At 45.7% G+C, this 19,468-nt stretch overlaps 1 protein-coding gene across 1 annotated transcript; it reads left to right on the top strand.

The window, feature by feature from the left end:
* The first annotated feature begins 6,259 nt into the window (after positions 1–6,259).
* On the top strand, positions 6,260–7,884 carry foxd7 (forkhead box D7). The gene has a single exon (XM_062408637.1). It carries the CDS (start codon positions 6,772–6,774, stop codon positions 7,699–7,701), a length of 930 nt encoding a protein of 309 aa, XP_062264621.1. The 5' UTR covers positions 6,260–6,771; the 3' UTR covers positions 7,702–7,884.
* The last annotated feature ends 11,584 nt before the right edge of the window (positions 7,885–19,468 follow it).

The following is a 19,468-nucleotide window of genomic DNA, read 5'->3' on the forward strand; positions in this document are numbered from 1 at the left end:
CCTTCAGAAAACTGTCCTGCTGAAAACTGTCCTTTAGAAAACTGTCCTGCAGAAAACTGTCCTGCAGAAAACTGTCCTGCTGAAAACTGTCCTGCAGAAAACTGTCCTGATGAAAACTGTCCTTCTGAAAACTGTCCTGCAGAAAACTGTCCTGCAGAAAACTGTCCTGATGAAAACTGTCCTGCTGAAAACTGTCCTGCTGAAAACTGTCCTGATGAAAACTGTCCTTCAGAAAACTGTCCTGCTGAAAACTGTCCTGCAGAAAACTGTCCTGCTGAAAACTGTCCTGCAGAAAACTGTCCTGATGAAAACTGTCCTTCTGAAAACTGTCCTGCAGAAAACTGTCCTGCAGAAAACTGTCCTGATGAAAACTGTCCTGCTGAAAACTGTCCTGCTGAAAACTGTCCTGATGAAAACTGTCCTTCAGAAAACTGTCCTGCTGAAAACTGTCCTGATGAAAACTGTCCTGCTGAAAACTGTCCTGCTGAAAACTGTCCTACAGAAAACTGTCCTGCAGAAAACTGTCCTGCAGAAAACTGTCCTGCTGAAAACTGTCCTGCTGAAAACTGTCCTGATGAAAACTGTCCTGCAGAAAACTGTCCTGCTGAAAACTGTCCTGCAGAAAACTGTCCTTCAGAAAACTGTCCTGTAGGATTTATCTTTACCGTTATTTCTATTTTTAAAAGCTTTAAGAAGATTTGAATCCTGGTTCCTCTTTAATAAAACAGAAATCTCAGGTGGCAGAATGAAGCTGGTGTCCTTGATTGTGTAAAACTTACAAATATATATTTATAAAACCGTGTCTGTATGATTCATCCAGCAGGGTGCATCGTGTCTAAGTGTGTGTGCACATACAGACTAAATATGAATAAGATATAAAGATGATAATATGTCATGTTAATATATGTTTAGACATTTTTCAAACCACAGTAACACACGTCCCAAATTACAAGGATATTTCCACCAGATCATGTACAAGAGAAACAAAATAAACAAAAAAACTTGGAGCTTAGATCTGTCATTTTATTTGGATTTGAACCAAACTCATAAATATCTGGATCTGACCCCTGATCCCGATCAGCACCAACGTTTAATGGCTTGTCCCTGAACGGCTCGACGTCCTTCGAAGTTTCCATCAAGTAGTTTTTGTGTAATCCTGCTAAAATAACTTGACTGGAAACACAACCTCCCTGACGGAGGTAATAAAATAATAAAAAACAAATCTACAAATCCCCTCGTGCACATGTGTGTGTGTGTCAGTCGGGTGCTGATGGCTGATGAAGGGGCCGGAGCTGGGAGGACGCCCGGCCCTCGCTGTAGCAGCCTGACCTCTAAACACACACTGCAGCCCCCAGAGGTCGTGACCCCCGGGCGTCCTGGGACCAGTTGCCGTGTGGCCCCTCTCCCCTCACGAGAGAGCATGTGACCCAACCACTTGCTTCACATGTCAGGGAGTAATTTACTGCGGCGCCTTTGTGCCACAGCAACAGTTCTGACAAATGTTCCAGCACCTTCAGGAAGATTCTGTGAGCGTGTGAACGATTCTCTCAGGGAACCTGGAAGAGTTCTGCAGCTGTGAGGAGATCTGTGCTCAGTCAGAGGAGAAGTTTGGTTTTCTGAGGTTTCAGCTGAAGAAAAAACATCTTAAAGTTCAGATCTGACCAGAACCAGGTGGTCTAGCCCCTTTCCACCTCGGAGAGTTCTTCCATCCAGACTCTGGAGCAGCCTCATGAAAGAAAGTGTGCGGCTGCAGCTCGGCATCATCGCCCACGACTCTGTGCATCTGCCTGATCTCGACCCAGCAGCTCTCAGATCTGCTCATCTCTCAGATCCTCGTCTATACAAACACATGCACTTCTCTGTAGCGGCTCCTTCTCGACATGATGTCATCAACACTACTTGCGTTTTGTATAATCTATTTTAATTTTCTCCAATTAATTTAATGCCCCAATCTGCGTCTTCGGTCCAAATTCAATTTCCATAAAGCCTCCATTGGTACATTTTGAACTTTGCTGACATGTTGTCATGATGCATGCTCATACAGGAACCTTCTTTTGAAATAATAACATTAATTGGTTCCAGAGGAGGTTTCATATCAACTTAACTGACCCATTATAATCATAGTAATGTTTTTATGTCTAAATTCAACTCTGATATTCTGATAAATGTTCGATCTGCATGTACACACACACTAATACAAGATGCAGGATGGTTTTTTATAGATGCATTTGCCTGAGTTACACAAACACACACACAAACACACACACAAAAAAACACACCAGTCCCTCTCGGCCTATTGAGATTTATCTTTCTCCGAAGCCGGGATTTGAACCTTCACGCTGGGAGGCGCCTGTGGCCCTGCTGCAGTCTAAACTCAAAGTATTTCACATGGTGAGATCAAGATGTACAACATGGCAGAGAAACCCACATTTACCAAACGCTGGGTGACAGGAGGTGTCAGACTAGTTGTTATTACGCCAACAACAGCAACGTGTCATCGATACCACCTCCATCCTCCTCCGTCCAGCTCCATCAGGCCCAGCCTCACCTCCTCTCATCACCCTCCCTGCTTCATGAGCTCACTGGTTGCAGCAGCAGCCAGCTCCCTGACCCCCTGACTGGGCTTTCAAACCCGACTCGTGCATTCCTTCCATCCTCAGGCCTCATCCGGCTTCAGGGGTGAACTCGACACTGCAGACAAACCGCCGCTGTCAGTCCTAATATGAAGAAACGCTGGAGGACTCCGCTGTGTGTTCCAAAGAGCGTCTGGCAGAGGGCAGGAGGTTTTCAGCCGAGCTCTGATGTGTCCTGACACCAAAGTGTGTTTCTGTGTCTCACGAGTCAAACGCTCGATAAACAGTCGGGGCTCTGACAGCATGATGATGTCTGGGAGGAGGAGACGTCTCCAGAACCTTAAAGAACCGAGGTGGATAAGTGTGTGTTTGTATAAAGACTAGTGTCTGTCCACATCTTCAAAAGTATAAAAATAAGTGCCACTAGAGGTTTCTTTGGAGAGAAAGAACTTATATTTGGTGCAGGAGCGCCACCTGCTGGACGAGGTAAGGAGCGTATTTAGTTGAGTTCAGTGCAGAATACTTTAGGTGTTCAATAAATTCCAGTTACATCACCTAATTGATCATTTTCCTGCTTTTAATTGGTTTTACTCTCACATTAAAAAGTTGTGTAAACTCCCCCTGTAACATAATGATGTGGTTTGTCCCGAATCATCATCTCATTGTTCAACACATCAACATATTAATTTGATTTTAGAGTTAAAAGAGATGAATAGGCCACATTATCCTGATGAAGGTTGAACCAACTTCGTGTTTTAACATATACATATTATTATCTCTATTGAATTCATCATGAAATTCCACAAAATAAAATGTGTATGACACAAATCCAGTTTAATATAATTTTGTTTATTTATTGTTTTGTTTAGGAACGACAGTGATTTAATAAGAAAAAGTTATAGAGTCATCTTAAAAAAACGAGTTGATGATATTGTGATGAAACACTTTGAATTTTTTTTACTTTCCAGATCGTAGTTGTGTCATTATTGTTCAGTAATTTCTTATCCATACAGTCTGATGTTCCTTGAGTGGAAATTACAACGGATCTTAAAACACAAAGGAATTAACTTCCAATCAAAATGGTGCAATGGAAGAAGCTCGTTGCTGATTGGACGGACACACTGTTTGTTTTTATTTATGAGGAATATGCTGACAAATGCGTTCTTTAATTGGGTGTCATGTTTTCAAGTGTTTTTAATCTGCTGTTGTGTTTTGTTATTGTTTTGTTATTTAATCACTTGTTAATTTGCTATTGTGTTTTATTGTTCTCTGTTGTAGTGTTTTCTTCTTTATTGTGTTTCATTTTTTTTTTTTTATTGTGTAATCTTCTTTATTGTGTTCTTTATTTGTTTTGTCTTTTGAATGTTTCCCATTTAATTGGTTGTATTTTGTGGTTTGTTGTTTTAGTGATCTGCACTTCAGGGCCAATGCACCACCCACTGAGAACCAGCAGATGTCGCCAAACCAACCTCTCCTGTGATTGACAGGCCCTCAGATCTTCTGCTTCCGTCACTCCTCATAAAAAAAGTCTACACACATACGCACGCACACACACAAACACACACACAGTGAAGGGAACAGGTTGCATCCGCGTGCATGTGACAGGGTCACTTCATCAGCTCATAAATGTGAAGTCAGTGTTTTACGCTCCGAGTGTCTCACATGTGTGTTTGGCTCCTCTCACTTTGGTTTCTTGCAGTTATGATTCACGATACCTTCAATTACACGTTATATTATTGTCCGGTGCTCTGCCAAGACTGTAAGGGAATCAAGATGAGGGAGGAGGAGGAGGAGGAGTAGGAGGAGGAGGAGGAGGAGGAGGAGGAGGAGGAGGATGTGAAAACAACCTCAGCTCTTTGAAGCCGTTTCAAACTCTCCCAATGAGAAACACTCTTCTCCTTATTATCAGTCTCTGAATCATGCGAACGGCTTCAGGTTTTCTCTGAGATAAGAAAACATTTCTAACTGAAGGAGCCAGTCGAGGCTTCATCAAGCCGCCGGAGTCTGACCCGCGTTTATCCCCCGTGATCCAGCGAGATCCCCGGGGCCTGTTTAGTTCCTGCCAGATGATGTTATTACACCGAGCCCCTGGTGGCTGCTGCTCAGCCTCCCACTCATTCATCTGCGATACAAAACAAACAGAACACCGCTAACAATGGTGCTTCTTGTGATATAGAGTGGTTCGAACCTGTGCGTAAAAAGGGGCCTCGTCGACTCGCCTGTTTTATAAGAAGAGAAAGAAAAACACCTTAAACTGAGTCGTGGGTTATTTTTTGTCACGATGGGGGGGCTGGGGGGGGGGGGGGTCTTTATTACCAGGAATATAAATAATTCGAGGCCATATCTGCACATATATAACATCAGGAAACAGTCAGGTCTTTTCAATCTCCGTCATCCTTCGTCCCCAGAATTGACTCCAGCACGAGACTCCACACGATCGAACCCTCGGTGCCACATTCACCTTCAGCTTCTCGCGGGGATTTGACGCCCCTGCTCCTGCGTGGAGCCACACAACGCGCACACGCAAGGGGGGGGGGGGGGGGTTGCCTGTTTCCAATCTGAGGACATGCGTGATGAATTTGGGGAAATCATCTGCAGCTTTAGCCTGGTACCGTGTGGCCCACCCAGCCCGGACCCAGTCCCCCTCGGCCCCGGGGTATCAATACGATTAGAGGCAGGAAATGTGGGAATCCCCAACAAAGGGCTCCATCATTAAACACAAACAACCAGAGGCCTCCCAACGCTACCAGCAGCGCCCTCCTCTCCTCGCTCCTCTTTTATGTCTGCGCGAGTGAAAATCTATCACTTTCATCCCAAATATCAGCGGCCTGCTCTCGGTTGCCCATTATTAAAGAAGATAATCCAGCGGACTCTCAGGTCTGAGCCCCAAATGGAAAACAGAGCGCGCACGTTCTGCCTCAGAAATCTCAGGTTATGCAGATTAAACTTTATCCCTTCTCCATTTCACACACACACATTTTTCAATATGTCGTCTGAGTGGGGGGGACGGGGGGGGGGGGGGACTGAGGTGTGAGCGAAACCTCCCGAGTCTGAACCTCTTCACCCGAGAGACGCCGCGACGCAGAGCTGCAGGCGACAAATTATTATTTTCCCCCAGCAGCACAAAATCAGTCATTGCAGTTGTTATCCTCTGTTGTACGTCTGAAAACGTGTAATTGTGCGTCAAGTGTGTGCGTAACGTGCGTCTGCAGGAGCCTTCCAGGGGGATTAGGGTTTAAATCCCTGCCTCACGTGGAGAAGTGTTTGGGGATTTCCCCCCCTCGGTGTTAAAATTCGCGAAGGTGATGTGATGTCCTCGAATAGTCTTTGAGATTATTCAAAAATCTTTATTGTGTCTCGAGTATTTTGTATTTTATTGGTTCCTTTCTTGTTTCTATATATTAAAAATACGTTTTAAAATTTGTTTTTAACACAGAAATACACATTTCACGTAATTTTTTCTCATTCTGTTTTACCCTGGAAATTTCTGAATCATTTCTGAAAACTTAAAATTATATAATAAAGTTAAAGCTCACGAGCAGCCTCCATAAAAGATGGTTGATCACATTGTTCCAAATGATCAGAAACTTATTTTTTACTTAAATGTATTCTAAGTTTTATTCTTCTCCAGATAAAATTCCTTCTGCTCTTGTTGTTCATGCGGATGTTTTCAGAGGCTGGTTTTCCATCGCCCGCGTCCACTTGGCACAGATGCTTGGATGAAGATGATGATGATGATGATGAAGATGATGATGATGAGAGTGAGCTCGGAGGCTGGTGTGTCGACCTCCTTGGTTCCGTTTGCGTCGTTTCTATTGGTCAGGATCCTTCTCCTCGCGCCTCGACGTGACATCACATCCACCCGAGCCGCAGGAAGCAGCGGAGGCTGCAGAAGATGCTGGACACCTCGCAGAGCGCACGCACTTTTACGCGTTACGCACGACCACTCGCCGACTGCACTCCTGCGCTTTAAGGCACCAAAACACAGGAAATCAGCACCGATGTGTTGCGGTTTGGAGAATCCGGTTCCAGAGAAGTAGGGGTGGGGGGGAGGAGTGAATTTGGATTTTCCACCGTTGCTCCATTTGTTTTGTGAATGGAGAGGAGTCGTGCGTAAAAAGGCTTCCCGGTTCAGGAGAAGAGCTGTCACTCTCCCACCTGTTGGCAGGTGGTGTCGGCTCACCCGCGGAAATCTACTATGACATTGGGTCTGGACATCATGGAGGATATTGTTATCGACGTGGTAGGGGAAGGACTCAAAGACACTGGAGAGGAGCAGCCGGACCCTCTGGATGAGAAGGAGCCAGGCACGGAGGCTTCCAGCAGCCCGAGCAGAGACCGGGACACGTACAGCCCCGCGCCGGATTGTGGTGTCCCCGTTAAGACCAAAGGTCCCACGTCGGTGAAGCCTCCATACTCGTACATCGCCCTGATCACGATGGCCATCCTGCAGAGTCCGAAGAAGAGACTCACCCTCAGCGAGATCTGCGACTTCATCAGCCATCGCTTCGTCTACTACCGGGAGAAGTTCCCCGCCTGGCAGAACTCGATCCGGCACAATCTGTCTCTGAACGACTGCTTCGTGAAGATGCCCCGGGAGCCCGGCAACCCCGGGAAGGGCAACTACTGGACCCTGGACCCCAACTCCTCGGACATGTTCGAGAACGGCAGTTTCCTGCGGCGGAGGAAGCGCTTCAAGCGGCAGCACTTTCGCTTCGACCCGCTGAAGGAGCAGCACCTGGAGCCGAGTGGACTGCACGGCTTCCCGGGGGCGTACGGTCTGCAGCTGCCCAGCCTGGAGATCTACCCGTACCTCCATCACCACGCGCCCTCCCCGTGCGCCGGCATCCCACCTGTCAGCAGCATCCTGCCGGCCCTGTCCAGCTTCTTCTCCCGCAGCGCGCTCACAGCCAAGGCTTTCCTTCAGTCGCAGCCGGGCATCGAACCCTTCTCCGCGGCCCAGTGTCCGGCCTACTCCTCCCCGCTGACCCCCGGGACCGCGTACGGCTCCCCGGGTCTGTTGCACCCGGCCGCGGCCCCGCACTTCCTCAGTTTGCAGCAGGAGTATCAGAAACTACAGACTCAGCGCGTGGCCCTGGTCAAACACATGCACAGCAGCAGCGAGTGACGCGGCAGTGAACTCGGGCTTCTCAGGTAAAACAGACAATTCGAGCGGAAGCTCCGAGTTTCTGCAGCGATGGAAGATGGAAGATCTGCTTTTAAAGAATGTTGTAGATAAAAAAACAAACTCTTCCCCTTATTCCCCCTTTTTGGATAAAAACGTTTTTTAACAGGTGCTTTTTTTTATTTGCTCGTGGATTGTCTTCATTTTTATTTCTAAAAAATATATTTAAATGACGAGTTTCCTATACGTTTCTTTTCTGGAAATAAAAAAGTAAATATTTAAACTTTTGGTTCAGTTGTATATTTTGTGCAGATCCGCGCGCTTGTGTTTTATTTCCCTCGTGGAGGAAAAATCATTTTAGGTTTAAAGCTTTAATTTCTTGCTTCGAATTAATATTTGGATCAAACTCGTGATTCTGATATTTAAACAAATTATTCCGCATTATTTAAAGCTTTAAATATTTTAATTGAAATGTTGTTAAAGGGTTGAATTGGCAGATAAAGAAAACGTATTAATAGAATTATAGAAAATGTAATCTTCCTTTTAAACCAGCTGCAGCTCGATGAGGCCTTAATGCATTGAATCACAGTTCAGCTCCAGTTATTTGCCTAATTGTAAATCATAAGGAATTATCTATTATATTGGGATAATAAAAATAAAACTGCAATACAGCTTGTAAAATAATATTATCACATATTTATGTGATCAAATATTTAGTTGATAAAGTGACCTTTTGCATCACGTTGGATAAAATCCTGGTGCGTCAGGGTCAAAGTTAGGAAACGTCCGGATTAACATTAAAATCAATGCAATTAAATTATTGTTATGTTATATTATAATTATTTATAATACCAGATATAATCAAACAGGATGAATTATACTGTTAATCAGCAGAGGATGAACTTCAGACCAAAGATAAGCGCACAGGCCTGTCAGTGTGTGTGTGTGTGTGTGTGTGTGTGTGTGTGTGTGTGTGTGTGTCTGTTTGTGTGTGTGTGTGTGTGATTGGCTTAATTAAAAAAAATGCTTTATATTGCTGACACACAAACACACACCCACACCCACACACACACACACACACACACACACACACACACACACACACACACCTTGTCCCCCTGTTAACACAATAAAAGTAAGACACGCTCAATCATAATCTTCTGTCAGATGTTTATTATGAGGAAGTTAAATCCCAAATATGTTTCTAATTATGTTTTCATCATTTCATTTGAGCACATTGAATAAATCTTAAAAGTCCTAAATAAACATATCAATTCATAATTTAAATATTAGGTCACATGATGAATGATAACATTTAAAAGACATTTGTCTTCTGTGGTTGGTTTAATTAGAATCTAGTTTATTCTTCTTAGTAAATAATAATCCATCTGTAACTTCTCACCACAATAAAAGTTGAATTTTTCCTGTTTGAGTGACATTTCCCAGTTTGACCTCTCACAGGTTATTTCTCCTTGTGTCTAAAAGGTTAAATATGAACTGGTTGAATCAAAGTCAACTATATTAACTGGTAACTATCACCAGTTCCACCTAACCAGTCATCTCCTCTGCAGCAGACCTGGTGGGATTAAGACCCACGAGCCTGGAACCTTCCCCCGTGGCTCCACGGCCCTCATTCACATTAACTCATTTATTTGTCCTTTCTTCTTCACTTAAGAGAGAGGCAGCGCTGCTCTGCCCCGAGATTGACAGTAGTAAAATAATTCTAGGTTTCCGAGCATGGAAGTATTTATTTAATTCTATTCCGAGTCTGGTTTATATGGATTACCGCGCTGGAGCTGCTGGACGGAGCTGATGGATCCCACCACACGCTCATAGAGCTCCAGAGAGAGAGAGAGCGAGAGAGAGAGAGAGAGAGAGAGAGAGAGAGAGAGAAGAGCTCATTCTCTTCTTCTCTTCTTCTCTCTCTCAGCCTCCTCTTTTATTTCCCTCCGTTCAGGGACATCTTCATTTCAGATGGTTAGATTTAATCCAATCTGTTTTGAGGTTTTCTCCCTTTTTCTTTTTATTATTTCACCAAAGCCAAATGTCTAATATTTGCACGGCTGATCTCAAACAGTGCGGCACGAGCTGCGGTTGGAATGAGATGCAAATCACACACACCACAGTATTTCTGCTATTAGAACTTATCTGATTTATAAAAACCAAATATACAAATGAACGGACGGATGTTTCCTCTGAGATTCGGTACTTTGCTAAAGTCGTAAAACTTTTGAAGAGGTCCTTGTGTCTGGAAATCATCGATGCAGGAGTGAACGAGTCCTGATGAACCTTCTGAGCTGCAAGTTCAGCTTCATGATGCATCTCCTCACTTATGTCCTATAACACAGGCTCCCAGTAAACCCAGTTAAACCACTGAAATACACTGGAACCACTGTCTTCCTCCTCATGCACCTGCAACATGAAACAATCTGAACCTCAACTCATTTTCATCCTTTGAGTATTTGAAGTTCCTAATCTCACCTCATTTTACCTCCTGCTCTTCTGGTTTGAGTGGATTCATTTGCTTTAAATCAAATGTTCTGTATTTATTCCTCAGACTTTTACTTTTCCTCTTGTTTCTTCTTCTTCGTCTTTTTCTTGAAATGTTCTGTTTATTTTCTGTTCTTTCTCATAGTTAATGAGATCCTCTGTCTCCAGAGGTGAAGTAAAGGTTGAATGAATCTGGTTCAACCTCAGAAATCCGTTTTCATTATAATGGAGCCTGTTTTCTCTGTGAGGAACTCAGAGAAGAGAAAGTGAAGCAGTTACAGCAGCTGATCAGCAGCCAGGGGGGGGGGGGGGGGGGTCAGGGTCTTTTCTTTGGAGGGGGTGTTGGGAAGCTGGTGCACCTGATAAAATAAGCAAGTCAGACACTCCAGACTGTGTGTGTGTGTGTGTCTGTGTGTGTCTGTGTGTGTGTGGCTATGACTGCACATCAGTTTTCCATCCTGGAGGAGGTACAAGTTGCCAGTTGCGCCGCTGCAACTCTTTCTACTTTCCCTTTTTTCCTTTGTGCGTCACTGAGTGTGACACGCTTTATTAAATCTTCGCCGGTATTAAAAGGCAAAGCCTCGTTTTAATGACCAGCAGCAAGATTTTCCTGTTTTTTAACATAACTTTTCCTTTATGGCCCTTTTTTCGTTTTTGAGACGTCTCAAAACTGTAAAATTTAATGTAATCTGCAAAGTCACTCAGGATCTGAAACAAGGGGCATTGTGTTTCAGATTGGATTTGTCACCAGAGGACTTCACCCGGTGTCGTATTAACATGATTCATCTCTGCAGTGGAAGTTCTGAATGTACATTCATGTGACAGCCTGTCAGTGGAGCGTCCCATGATGCACTGCTGCAGCGTCCCAGGTCCACGAGGACGATCGGCTCTGAGGTATCGTCCCTGTGAGCGAGTGGATCCAGTCAGATCTGCAGTGAAGCCTGACATGGCCGCTCTGCCATGCTCCCACTCCCCACTCCTCAAAGGCCAAGGCAAACAGGCAAGATAAACTCCATCTCCTCCTGCTTCCAGAGGCTGGGAGAGAGGTGCATTCTGGGACGACCCCCTGCTGGTCCAGTCAGGACAGAAACACCAATGAGTTCATTTGTGTTTTTTTCCAGATGAATGTGAAATGCACCATTTGGATCAAATTCCCCTCGAACGTTTTATTCCTGTCTTCGAGCCTGATGGGTTTTCTTTTAACTTTTGTAATTTGGAGCAGAATGAAACTCACAAAGGTCAAAAAACGTTCACTCATTCAGATCTGAACAGTGTCAGTCACAGTAATGTGGAGTTAAAACAACACAACACACTGTATTAGAGTGTGTGTGAGTTATAATTGAGCACCAGAGCAACATGTTATTGTTTCCTTGTGTGTAGAAAACACAAGACAACGATTATATTATAATGAGAATAATCCTTCGTCTTGGGCGACTTTCTGCCCAGGATCTATTTTAATCCAGCGTTCTATAGTTTAATAACATAGGACAGTTGAGAGCTGCTGTCTGCTTTCCAGAAGAAGTTCATCCTCTCTAGAGTGAAAGTCACGTGCACGTAGTTACCTGATGTTTTACATTGTTGGTTTAAATCCGCCCAGTATCTTCCTTTCAACTCACTTTTCTGTGGATGGACATTTTACCTCAATCATCAATTACCTTTTATTTGTTTAGGTCCACATTCACAAATCACAGTTTTAACATCCTCTGATCTTAACGCTCAACTATAAAGTGAGGGAAGCTACCAAATAAAAAATAAAAAAACAAATCAACAGGAGAAGAAAACGTGGAAACCTCGGGGACATGTGATGGATCCATCGCTGAGGACGGACAGAAGAGCAGCAGAGGACATTGATGAGGAAAGACAGCGTCTAACATGAGGTGTGTCAAACAGTATTAATACTTAGGAAAACTTCAGACACAGATGAAGTGAATCAGTAGAAAACTCAGTCAATCCAATGTTTGAGATATTGTTTTTATGAGTCTTAATAAATTCATTTTGAGTTTTCAGATCTTTATAATCCTTTGTCCTTGGTGACATTTAGTTCAAAACTCCAGAAGCTTCACGTCAGTGTTGGTCTTCCGTTATTGTCATTAAATACTCAAACCAACATATAGTTCAGCTCTGAACTGTCAACATATTAAAGTCTCCTGCACATGGATCTGTACGATTGAAAATGAATCTGTGACAGTTTTAAGTTCAAACTTGAGATTGTTATGTTTAAGACTTTGTCAAAATAATCATATTTCAGGTGAGCAATAAAAAAATCACATTAAAAACCAAGCAACTTGTTCTTTTTGACCCAGAGACGGTTTTCTAAGTGCCCGAGGCTGATGTGTGTTTGCTGCTGTGGAATCAGAGTTCGTAGAATCCAGAGGACGGATCGGTGTTGTGGTTTTTTCGGTTATCATTCGTAAATCTCGCACCTTCCTCCTCTCACTTTAATGGCCGACTTCCACAGGCCTCGCTCGCTCTTCGGCGTTTGCTTTTCCTGGCAGGGCCAATCCCCTCTGCCCTGCTTCAGGGAGTTATTCAATTATAAATCTCCCCCCCCCCCCCACACACACACACACAGACACACACACACACACACAAACACCCCTGCCTTCCCTCTCTCACCGGTCCTTGTGTTGCCCTGCCAAGCCCAGTAAAACACACTGCTCCGTTGGTGCACCCCTCTCCAGTCTCGTGCCCAAGAATTTATTATGCTCCGGGTGGCGAGGCGGAGTGCGGTGTGTTTCTGGAAAAAAGGGACCCCCCCTCTCGCCCCAGTGCCAACAGATGACAGTGACATATAGCAGGAAAGCCACCCAGAAGGAGAATGATCTCACACCTCAGCCACGCGCTCAGAGTGGGGGGGGGGGGGGGGGGGTTGGGAGAAAACAGAGGGATCTGCAGCTGGGGGTGGAGGGGACAATAAAATCAAGATGAAAAGGAGGAAAGGATGAAGGAAGGAGAAATCAAAAAAAGGTGGAAGGAAGGAAAAAGCAAACAGGGGATGATCTGCTGAACCCAGACATAACCGACACGTCTATAAATACTTTGCTAAACTTGAACACGTTGTCCTGATCTTTTCCAAATTAACCAAACTCCGCTGATCGTCTAACAGATTCTGCCTCGCCCTCAGACCAGTCTGCAGGAAACGCACAGCTCCATTAGGCCTCTAAAGAAAATCCACAGTTGCATTAAAGGTTTTATTGCAGATAGATCCTCCTCCATTCCACATCTGTTTCTGCAAAGCCCTTGTGTAGAAGCCAATCTGTACGTAACTGGCAAACACTTGGTCTTGACCCCCCCCCACACACACTCTATTTTTCTTCCCGGTGCCGGTACCGTTCCCCAGCTGGCGACCTCATGCCCTCTCGCTGCCCATGGTGCCTGGCATCGCCGCACCGCTCCCCCTGCCAGGTGTCTGCATATCCCCACGTGTGTGTGTGTGTGTGTGTGTGTGTGTTCGTGTGCGTCAGGGACGAGGCCTCCGAACGCCAGGAGAGGTGCTCGCCCTCCACGGGGCCGACATGAAAGGCGGCGGGAGCGTGATGTCACCCACAGCAGCCCCTAAACCACTTATTGCACCAAATGAGAGCCATTAGCCGCACAAACAAAGACTTAAAACGCTGTCATTTAATCATAAGGGGAGCAGGAAGCACAATTAGCATCTGGGCCGGGATGTGTCAGCGAGGGGCCACGCCGGCTCTCGCAGCGTCCGAGGCCCCAGCGGTCGGTGCACGGCCTAATGAGAGCAGTGACCCCGGCCTGGTCCCACTGATCTCTGAGGAAGACAAAGTGGTCCGCCCTCCCCACCAGGCATCGCCATGAAGCGCAGGATGTTTGAAAAGCAGCCAGTTAATAGTTGGAAACCTCCCTCGCTCCCTCCACTCACCCTCAACGTCCCTCTCTCTCTCACTCTCTCTCTCTCTGTCTGCACTCTGCCTCTCCACCTCTCTCTCTCTCCCCCCTCCATTACATTTGGTTTTCTCCCCTCAATAACGTCTGCAGTGGCACATTACAACTTGGAAATGGATTTTTCGAAGGGAGTGGAGAGAGGGTGCCAGAATGGGAAAAACATGGATTGGCTCGCTGGGAGCAGAATGAGTGGGCAAGCCAAACCTCACGCTTTGTAAGAAACAAGAAAAAGAGCCCTTTCTCCATTAGAGCCCCCGGAGTTAAGGACCAACCGCATCGTGGGGGGAAATCAAAAAATCCCACCCTCCTGGAAAAAGAGAGGATGAAAATACCAGACGGCGAATTGTCACCTCATACGAAGGAAAATGGTTTCCTCCCCAGTGTCACCAGTGTGAAACGACTGGGTGCCGGGGTCAGAGGGCAGGCCGGCGGTTCCCCGTCGCTCCGGCAGACCTGTGTGCTCAGGGAACCTGGAGCCGACTCAGGGGCCTGCAAACATCCTGCAACAGCAACACAAATCCACTAATTCAGGCCTTTGTGTTTGGTAATGGATGTTGTGCCGTGCTATGTAGATGTGATATGATAGGATTGATTGCTCTGTGGAACGCCGAGGCTGCCGTCTAGCTCCGCCCTGCCACCCAAACCGTCGGCCAGCGAGCCGTTCATCCCCACGCTGCCTCTGTTGGTGGTCCCTGGTGTAAGCTATATTTTCCCCTCGCTTCTCCCTCGCTCTCGCTCTTTTTTTATAGCTAACACAAAATTGTTCCTAATTCGCTGCTGCTAGAGGGGGGTAATTTGCGGCTTTTGGCTGAGTGTCGCAAGCCCCAAATTTGAAAAAGCTGCTGAGTTGAAGGCGTTCTGTGAGAGGCAGCGGCAGCAGCAGCAGCAGGGAGAGCAGAGAGGGAGCCGGGTGGCCTCCACTCAATCAGCTGAAGAGGGGAAAACAGCAAAACATGATAAGCCTCAGAAGGCAGAGGGCTGAGATGTAATAATAACTGTTGGGTAATGTGAGACTCAGCCACTAATAATTGTGGCTGTTTTAATGAAATTACTGCGATAATGTCTCCTCTGCTTCTCACAGTTGGTTTGATTTTCTCGATTTAGCCGTTAGCGTAAAACACTCGAGTTCTGATCAGACTCTTCAGGCCAGAATGATGTCCCTCGTATTTCATCTGACTTTAGTTTCTCGCAGATTTAAACTCTCGCCAGTTTATTCTGTTGCAAAAAGGAAAAACACGACTACATATTCCTTAAACCAGATTAATGACAAGCTGGTTTAATAATTATCTGTCAGGCTCACTCACGTTTTTATTTGCCAAACAAAACGATCTCTGTCCGGTTGAGAATCTCGGCTCCGGTGTTAATCTTTAACATGTCGCAGGTTGCTCGAATAACAACTCGTCTCCAGCAAACATTGTGTTCTTATTTAAGTGCAGCTGTTTGCCAAAACAACAGGGTCAGAAACACGTGTGATAAATTATCCATGTCGTTTTCTACACTGGTAATTGAGGCTAAAGCTGTTTCCTCCCAGTAGGGGGTCATGTGATAGGAGTCGGACGAACCAGCAAAGACGACAACATGACCGAAAAGAGAGTCTACTCCATCGTTTACAAACTTTCCCCGTCCAGACTAAAATGCAGCTTCTGTAGTTTTAAAACTAAAACGGGTCCAGCTGTGTTTCCGAACTTTATTCCGGGTTCGAAAACTCTGGAGCAGTTTGAGCTACAGGCGATGCTATGTACTAGAGTGTTTTCAAACTAAAGCGTAGTCGTGTGGATGAAGCTTCAGTGTGTGAATGGTTCAAACTAATGGAGTTCCTCAAGCTTCGGTGCTCGGCCCACTTTTGTTTCCAACTCCAGCAAACAGCTAATAGTTCTACAGATGATATAGTTGCGTGTAGCTTTGGCTCTTCTCTCCACATTCTGATATCTGACTGAGCTGCGGTTGAGTGTAACACACGATGGGAGTAACTGAAACCAAAGCTGAAGTAAAACTCCAATAATGTTTTTCAGTTATTCTGACCTGCCGAGGCTGGACGGATCAAACCAGCAGTAAGTGATGGTGACTTCAGATTCCAGGCCTGTGGACGGTGGCTGCTCGCTGTGTACAGGAGGACGTCCGGGTCTCTGCACCCGGAGGGCCGAGTTCCCACAGCTCCTCTGGGGCCTCGTCCACACCACGGCCCTGAGAGGTGCTCTTTCATTATGATTAACAGGCCCCTTCACACTCTCATCCCATCCTCGGTGGTTCACTCTCTCCTCGGGGGGGAAGCCCACATGGATGTTTTTTCCTTTTTTATCCCACATGGTTTTTCGCTTCGACAACAGCACATCATTACCCGAGTGTTTAAACACTTAAGAACAGTTTAAAAAGGAGGGCGAGGAGGAGGGAGAGGAGGAGGAGGAGGAGGAGTGAAAAAACACTCGCTAGCAATGAGCAGTTCTACATTAACTCTGTATCACTCGGGGGAGCAGTAAAAGCCGCCCCACAAGCGAAATGAAGTCAATAAATAAATGTGGCTGTTGTCAGATGTCTGGAAAAGCTTGAGAGGGTTCCAGCGCCGGGGCAGCCCACCATGTTGGAATGAAGGGTGATAAGTTTGGGCGGCCCCCACAGAATTAGACGCTACAACTTGCTGAGAGCCTTTGACTAATGAGGGTGGGTTTGCTGCAAATGATGAATTCAAAAAAAAGCGAGTGGAACGTTTGATCTGCAGCAAACTGCAGTTTGTTGAACGTCACGCCGCCTGCGCCGCTCCGGCTGCAGGGAAACGCCATCGCAACACAGAGGAGGTGTTTTGTGTTATGCAGACCCCCCCCGCCCCCCCTCCCTCAAGATGGCTGCAGCAGTCAATCAAAGCAGAAGAGACAACAAACAGCAGAAAGAGACAGGAGCTGTCAATGGACCGAGAGACGCCTCCTTCATCACGTCACTTCATCGGATTAAAATATGTCCCCGAAACTCTGCTGCAACTGTGGCCCTTCCTCCGCCGGTCGGCCCTGAGGGACACCGGCAGAAAACACACAACACAAGGAGAAGCAGTAGCAGCTGGATGAGTGTTTTTCCAAGTTAAGCAATTGATCAGTGAGGGTCCAGAGGGTCCGAGGAGGAGGAGGAGGAGGGGAGGGGTTCAGAGGAAGCTGCAGGTGTGGGGAAGAGAAAACACAATCACATCTCAAGTCAAACAAATGCGTCGCCCCTGATGGAGATGGATGGAGGGTCAGCATTCCAGTCCACGCTGAAGAACCCCACCGCGCAGCCCCAGGTCTTCCCTCTCACTGCTGCTGCCGCGGCGGCCAAACATCTGGACAGAGAGGGAGAGAGAGAGGGAGGAAGCAACAGAGAGGAGTGGAGGAGAGAAAGTGTTGGAGAGGGAGAGGGAGAGTGGAGGGATGAACTGAGGTCAGCGGAGGAGGTGAAAGATGTTCAAGCCGTGTTTATCTTTGGGTCCTCTGAGGAGGAGGAGGGGGGCCACATAAGTGAGCTTGTGTCGGGGGGGGGGGGTTCACACCCTCCTGCCTGCTCTCTCTCTTCATCTTCATCTGCTTCAGCTCTTTCCCAACATGTTTCTAACATGGTCCAGGCCGCTGAAGGTCAGAGGCTGTGGTAAACGGGGCAACGTTCTGTCTAATCCTGCAGCCAGCGCTCCTCCTGCCCGGCTGCCGGGAGCAGAAGCTCCTCAACTCACTGCTACAAACTTTGCTGCGTTTTATTCTTCTGCCTCCGTCGCGGTGGTTTTCCCCGGAGTCCTGTAAAAACCAGCTCTGGTCTTGTTTTCTCTGCAAGTCAACAGATGAGCTGGAGCTCATAAAGAGAGAGCTCAGAGGGCACACCGAGGTCCTGGGCTCTGTAAAGAGGCTGCGTCCACAGCTCTGCTGGTGGAAGCAGCAGTGGAGAGGGATATTACACACACACAACACACACTAACACACACACACACACTAACACACACACACACACTACACCTTGGGAGTATTTGATCCCTGTGAACGGTGCACGGCCCGAGGAGGACACGCTCTGTAAAGTTCCCTCCCGTGTGCTGTGTTCTCTGTTACAGCAGCGTGAGCTTGTAAAGAGAAAAAAGAGAAACCACACACATGACAGGTGCCAGAGTCGGAATGTGAGCAGAGTCAAAGATGAAATATTATCACTGAGGCTGCTTGTTATTTCCTCTGCTTTTAATTGTTTTTAGAGGTGTGTGTGTGTGTGTGTGTGTGTGTGCACATCTGTAAGAAATTGTGTTTATGAGCTTGTATATAAACATTTGAACATGCAGTACTGGAGGAAGTACTCACATCCACTACAAGTAAAAGTCCTGCATAAGCAAAATGCTCTCTGGGTCTCAAAAGTAAAAGTATTGTGTTATACTGTATTATATAATTGGATTATTAATACTGATGCATCAATGTGTGAGCTGCATTTTTCTGCTGGAGTTATTAACTATTTTATAAACTGTTGGATTAAAGTCCAGTCTTTTTTAAACTTGTTTCCTGCAACAAGCAGTTTTATGCCATTACACATGTTTCACTTTTAAAAATACATTTATTCCCCCTTTTTTTTCCAAATAAGTTGAGCTATACTTGAAGATCTGTCAACACAAGAAAACTGTGGAAGTAGAAGTATCTGTTATTGGGAATGCAAACAATATATAAACTTATATTTACCATTTTCTATCACTTTTAGGAAACGTCTCAACTTCTCTCAGTGTGTGGATTCTTACAGAAATTCAAATTGAGTTAGTTTATAGTTCTTCAACTCAAAGTGGAGGTAAAGCATATATACATACTTGTTTTTGATATATTTATACTCTGTTATGACTTATAGCCAATGGTTTAACACTCGTTTTAACATGTAGTGAAATGTTGACACTACATATGTCTCAATATGTGGATTTTATTAAACTGTAGAGGAAGAAATATTACATTTTCTAATCTCATCATATGATGTAGAATCTGAAAAGTCATAAATAACCAACAGAGTAAGAAACACATTTTTCATGAAATGTAGTGGAGCAGAAGTTCTTGAGTAACTTTGTTATATTCAGCCTGTGTGTGTGTGTGTGTGTGTGTGTGTGTGTGTGTGTGTGTGTGTGTTTTCACTGCTGATGGCACAGTGGAGGTTTATTTGAACAGATGTGAACTCTCAGTGCCAGGCTGACCTCAGGTCTTACTTGGCTACTCTGCAGCTGATCTCTCCGCCCTGGAAAAATAACACTCACTTTAACAGACTGACCTGAGCAGGAGAACCGCTGGCTAACACACCGTGTAATAAGTCCAGGAGTAAAGCTTCACTTCCCCTCCCGGTGGAACTGAACCTCAGCGCTGCCTTATCAGTGCAATGCAATGTGCAGAGCACGTGGCCGGCTCTGTCCTCGTCC

Source organism: Platichthys flesus, chromosome 16, assembly GCF_949316205.1.
Source record: "Platichthys flesus chromosome 16, fPlaFle2.1, whole genome shotgun sequence".
Lineage (NCBI taxonomy): Eukaryota > Metazoa > Chordata > Actinopteri > Pleuronectiformes > Pleuronectidae > Platichthys > Platichthys flesus.

Excerpts from the sequence above, each read along its gene's own strand:
- foxd7 (XM_062408637.1), top strand. The coding sequence starts at position 6,772 with ATGACATTGGGTCTGGACATCATGGAGGATATTGTTATCGACGTGGTA.